This window comes from Pollicipes pollicipes, unplaced genomic scaffold (assembly GCF_011947565.3).
Source record: "Pollicipes pollicipes isolate AB1234 unplaced genomic scaffold, Ppol_2.1 Scaffold_2555;HRSCAF=2994_pilon_pilon_pilon, whole genome shotgun sequence".
Classification (NCBI taxonomy): Eukaryota; Metazoa; Arthropoda; class Thecostraca; order Pollicipedomorpha; family Pollicipedidae; genus Pollicipes; species Pollicipes pollicipes.
In genome coordinates, this window is record NW_023596136.1 from 13,781,210 (window position 1) to 13,787,209 (window position 6,000).

General features: G+C 51.1%; 1 protein-coding gene across 1 annotated transcript in view; it reads left to right on the forward strand.

The window, feature by feature from the left end:
• LOC119109373 (ammonium transporter Rh type A) overlaps nt 1-3,396 on the forward strand; it is a 34,372-nt gene extending 30,976 nt beyond the window's left edge. The window contains exons 8-10 of the mRNA XM_037232990.1: nt 515-648; nt 1,227-1,411; nt 2,258-3,396. Coding sequence (XP_037088885.1) covers nt 515-648; nt 1,227-1,411; nt 2,258-2,403 — 465 coding nt within the window. The 3' untranslated portion in view covers nt 2,404-3,396. The remainder of the gene's footprint in view (nt 1-514; nt 649-1,226; nt 1,412-2,257) is intronic.
• Nucleotides 3,397-6,000: the final 2,604 nt, after the last annotated feature.

A 6,000-nucleotide genomic window follows, 5' to 3' on the forward strand; every position in this document is an offset into this window, starting at 1 on the left:
ATCACCACTGGCTGAGTTAAGCAATCACTCGCGGCTCCTATTATCCTTGACATATGATTTAAATATGCCGACTTGAGGCCGTTGCCAATACATCTTAACACTTACTGAGCACCCTCACCATTTGGATTGTTAACGTACAAACAGGCTGATAGCGCCTCGGTGATTCAGGTCAGCCAGCTCACAACAAAATTGGGCATCACGCTTCGGAATTAAATATCATAGAAACGATTCACCCTCTCCTCCAGGGTGGTAAAACGTCCCGGCTTGGATAAGATCAGTGACAAAAATATTGATGTTTGTCCGGGCGCCTGACAGCTGGTATCGCGTTGCGCTGCAGTCAACAATTTTGCTTGCAGGAATTCGACCGATGAAAAATACACTCTTACCAGCCTTGCTTCACTCCTCCAACAGCACCAAACCTTGGTGATTCACCCAAGCAACCAGTGGCCAGTCGAATTGCTGCTGGTTGCCACCAATGAAAAGCACCAGGTTGTCATATGCGTGCTGTTTGCAGCCGGCGCTGGCCAAGCACTGCCGGCTGCACGACACTTGCGGCGTGCACAACCTCCACGGCCTTCCGGGCGTGCTGGCCGGCATGGTGGGCGCCATCATGGCCGCCATCGCCTCCGTCGACCAGTACAACGCCAGGTATGTGCACCCTTCTCCGCATGAACCTTGTGCGCCGCTACACTGCGCCTTGCTTGTGCTCCGCGATGCTGCTACGTATCCGTGAGTATTCTACACTGTGACACTCTCCGCCTCCCACCCCGCTGTGACGTTCTCCACCTCCCACCCCGCTGTGATGCTCTCCGCCTCCCACTCCGCTGTGACGCTCTCCACCTCCCACCCCGCTGTGACGCCCTCTGCCTCCCACCCCGTCGTAACTGTCTCCGCCTCCCGACGCTCTCCACCTCCCACCCCGCTGTGACGCTCTCCTGCCTCCCACCCCGCTGTGACGCTCTCTGCCTCCCACCCCGCTGTGACGCTCTCATGCCTCCACCCCGCTGTGACGCTCTCCACCTCCCACCCCGCTGTGACGCTCTCCACCTCCCACCCCGCTGTGACGCTCTCTGCCTCCCACCCCGCTGTGACGCTCTCCACCTCCTACCCCGCTGTGACGCTCTCTGCCTCCCACCCCGCTGTGACGCTCTCTGCCTCCCATCCTGCTGTGACGCTCTCTGCCTCCTACCCCGCTGTGACGCTCTCCGCCTGCCCGCCTGCCGCAGCCTGTACACCATCTTCCCTGCACGGGCACCGGCGGCTAACACCACCGATTGGAGCCTGGCGACAGAGCGTTTGGGCGTGCCGGCACCGCTGGGGCCGGCCCGATCGGCCGCCGCCCAGGGTGGACTCCAGATGGTGGCGCTCGTCATCACGCTGGTGATGGCCGTCGTCGGTGGCCTCCTCACCGGTCAGTGGCCTGGCTTAGCGTGTCAGGTGTCTTCGAAGGTCGGCCGGAGCTCACGGGAGCCCGTGGACCGGGGCTGGGGCGGGACCGCGTAACCTCCCCAGAAAGATACGTTCTCCTGGCAAGGTTCTTTGCTTTGTTTTCTTTTCTCTACTCTGCCATTCCTAACGGCCCATGTGGTCAGTTCCCCGTCGGTCTAAGTGGTATGTAAATTGGTGCCTGCGCCCGGGCTGAGTACTGGCTTACACCGGGATCAGTCGCAGTTCTGTCCACTCAAGGTGCCATCGATTCCTTTCGAGATGCCGTGTGTCAGAGTCGGGCTGGAATCACGTCAGTGGCTATGGTAAGTATTCAGTGAGGCGGAGCGGCTGCGCGCGACGGTCCTTATTGGCTAACTTGGCGGAAGTCCGTGACCAGCGACTTGTGAAAAACATTCAAGAGCCCAAAAAGCCATCATCCATCACTCATTACGACCGGCCGCTGCGTTTCCTGTGACTCATCAGGGAGCCTTGTTGTTTGAACTGCCCGCTGTGATAGACATTCAGCTGTCTGGAGCGTCTGGCCTCTGTAAGCTTGGGTGATTCCATGGATGATATCGATTTAGCTCCGTCCGGAGCTGAGCAGAAGTCGGATGACGTTTTGACGTGCATGTCACTCTCATACTGCCTTTTAACAATTAAATATATAAATATTCTCGCCTTCCCCGCAAACTTTTTGTGATGTTTAAAACTGTGTGTCAACAAACAGGCAAACTATACCTGTCAACCTCAATACCTTTATACCGTAACAATAAAGTGTTCGTTACCGAACTGCCGTTATTACGAACATCTGGCGTTTCACGGTCCACAGGTCTGGTCATGAAGCTGAAGCTCTGGGATCAGCTGGAGGCGGATGACCTTTACAGTGACAAACGTTTCTTCGTCGTCCACGACGAGCACGCCCATGAAGCGACGAACGGACACGGGGGAGACCAGGAGCGCGACACGCGCATGTGAATATTCCACCCACCGGCCACCAACATCTAAGACATCCACTGTCGCCTGCCACCACCACCATCGTCCTCAGGTATCCACCACCGTCTAGCACTAGCCACCGTCGTCGTCCATTTATATTCTTCACTTCACACCATCGTCCACTAACGTCTACCATCCGATCCACCGGTGCAGCGTCCTCAGTAATCCATCACGGTCCACCGCCATCCGCCGTCGGTCACCGTCGTCCACCACCATCCATCGCCAACCACCGACGTCCGCCTTCAGTTGCCACCGTCCACCGTCGCTTCGCAGCGCCGGCGGCCGACCAAGCTGTCAGGCATGTGAGTCATCCGGTAGTGAAGCTCTAAGACATCGTACGATGACAACATATAACGGATAAGTTCGGTACCAGCGCGCTTGTTATTTCGTCGATGCATAATAATGCCAGACAACCTGCGTAATGCGAAATGATCGCTGTACCCCACCGGGGATGTGCTGTATGGATGTAGTTTGAGGATTTGGGAGATTCAAAATGACCACTGAAGTCGAGGTGCCGGAAAAATTCAGTTTGGGGATTTTTGGGGGGAAAATTCAGTTTGGGGATTCCGGTTTTCGTATTATTTGCTGTACATATTTAGCGTGCGTGCTCTGTCAGCCGCAGCAGTGTATTAGGTTGTGCTTTCACTTCTTAGGGGTGACGGGTTAAGAGTCAGATTTAATTATAATGCCTAACCACTTGCAATCTGGGAAGTCGTACCTGGTGTTTAAATGACCTTAGCTGCTGTCCGGACTCATGGTAGTCACCACACTGCTGCATCATGTATCATGTGTCTACGTCGTATTCCACAGTGAAGGAATGGCTCGCATGGGTCCAGCTCAACCAGCAGTGATGAAAATGCGGTCAGTGTATCGACGCCTACAGGATAATCTGCTGAAGTAGAGAATGTGTTCTTTTGTCCGATTTTGCGCCATGATTTGTTCATGAAGCAAATACACCCTGGTGACAGAAGAAAATTACGCTGTTTGCAACATCTGCCTCCATTTTGAGGCTAAGACACAAAGTATGAAAGGCTGTAGAACTACCAAGCTAAACGACACTGCGTCGGAGAGCTTCGGCTTTTGCAGTGCCAAAACAAAACCGCTACTATCTGTAACAATGAAATGTTCATCATATGCATTTAATATCACAAGGCATCAGTCCAGACACGATAGACAAAAAAGACTTGGAGGGAAGACGCATAAATAGTGTACCTCCTCTGCCTACCGACAGTGGTAGAAAGGCGAGTTTTCACTGCAGACAACTATGTCGCAGGCACCTGAGTCACAGCAAGACGTGATCTTAAACATCCGAGAAAAACTAATACACGCGATGGCATTGCCGTCACGCAGTTACTCAACTGTTAACGAATTGCATGCTTTCGCTTTGTTTTGTGCTCTCGTCATCCATAAGTTTTCTCGACCAAGGAGGTCACACCTTACGCTGCAATAATTCTGCAAAGCTTTGCGTTAAGGCCGGCCCGGCGGGAGACGAGCACCGCCTACTGGTGCTTTTATGCCGCGGCGTCCTAGCGCAAAGTTTTACGCGAAGTTTAGCGCAAAGCTTTTTCAAGCACAAAAACCAAGTGGTCATATTTGCTGTGTTCGTGCTTTGTTGGTGTTGGGATTGATTTGCTGGCTTTCAACCCAAACAAATCTCGGACACAGCAAATCTGACCGCTTCGTGTTTGCGCTTGAAAAGGCATTGCGCTTGCTTTGATTGCACAGAGAGCTCATATGATCAGCATGTTTAAACATATTTATCAACTCTTGGGTTACCTCGACTCGCAAACATTGAGCTAGAATTCGCTTGTTGAGCATAATTAAAACACTAAGTAACAGTATTTTGCTTGTGCTGCGAAAAATATAGTTGGCCGGTTTTTATATGCTCATTTCTTTGAAGTGACCGGGAGACTTTAACCTCAGAAATACCGTTCTGATCACGCTGCATGAAAATAATCCAACTCATGCGCAATTTTTCACCCACGTAACTGACTCCCGCTTGCAATGTGGCGGTTACCTGCGAAGATCTCGAGCTCGAGACCGCTCCCACATTATGATAGTCCCCTAGGGGGCTATCGCAATGTGGGTAACAGCCTATGAAACACTACCTTAGGCCTTTGACTTCTGGGTGAACATGGCGGTTTTGCCAACATGCTGTCATTGGGGTTTTGCACTCAGCTGGTGAGACTGTGTGGCGTCACCGGCCTCTGATTCTGGCAGAAAGGGCGGACACGCATCGCGCGGAGCCGAGCACCGCGCGTCTGGTTTCCCAGAGGTGCAGCTTAACAGAAGAAGAAGAAAAAAGAAGGCGCAGGTATAGCCAGCACCTCCGGCTTTGCCAAGACAATTGTGGTGGTGGAGCATTACTGAACGTTGCGGCTACTGATGAACATTGTAGTGAGAATTGTGGTTATGTGAGCATTCTCAGAACATCACGGTTCTAGGTGTACATTGTGGGGAACATCGTGGTTATAGGTCAATACTGAGGCTTACCAATTTGCAAATCCAAATTCAAATTCAGATGGCAGAAAACAGGAGCATTCGCATTGATACCAATGTTCGCGTTTACCTCCATCCGAAATTGCTGGTTTTGTGTCGCTGCTATGTCGGTTGTTTAGGTGAATCCGAACTTATTTGGATAAGTGGATTTCTTTCATCAGAACTTATGCTAAGCAGTGTTAGTTGTGTGAGTCCCGACGTCTACCATCCCATTGCGCACTTCCAGGTTAACGGCAGAATTTGGTGGCAAAGCTTTAACATACCGCAATGCCTGGCACGGTCCGTTCTGTCCTCTTCGTCATCTGACCTTCAGTGCGGCCATAAGTCAGCGGGTGGTCGAAACATGAACCTGCTTTTGACCCATGTTCTTCAATTTTTGTCTTCAAAATCCGACAACTTGAGCTTTGTCATGATAATCGCATAGTGCGGCGAGACCGTGATTTTGAAATCGAAATCGACAAGACTACGTTGCAGAAAAACATGCCTTCTTAACAGCCCTCACGGAAGCAGTCAGTTGTCCTATTCGAGCTGTCTAGTTCTGCAGACATCAGGCTTCCTGCTGCTGAAATCGCATGAGCCGAAGATCGAAGTGCGAATCTGCACTGTAAGTGGGGCCACGTCCTCAATGTACAAATATAATAGATATAACATTTTAGCACAAATCTAATGTTTTCTCCTCCATTCGATTAACATGAAAAAACACTATTTTCCAAATGCTAGAAGTTGGAACATTTTGTGTATGAGCCTAGCAGAGAGCGCAGCGGACTGAGGTTATCTAGTAGTGAAGGATGAGAAAACGATAAAACCCTACTGACAAAATTTGATACCGATATCTGCAGACAATCACGCACTGTCGTTTCGCAAACCATGGGCCCGCCCATTTTGAGTGTTTTTGGAAGGAACTGTACGCGTTTTCCATAAACAACTATGTTAGTTTCAGATTCAGGTAGATCAAGCTAGTAGAAGATCAGTGATAGCAGGCAGCAGCGGCACAGGTAAGCTTTCTGACGCATGCATCGACCCATGTATATCGGCTGTCAAATGTGTCTAGGTAACACTTTTAGTCCGTGACAACAACTC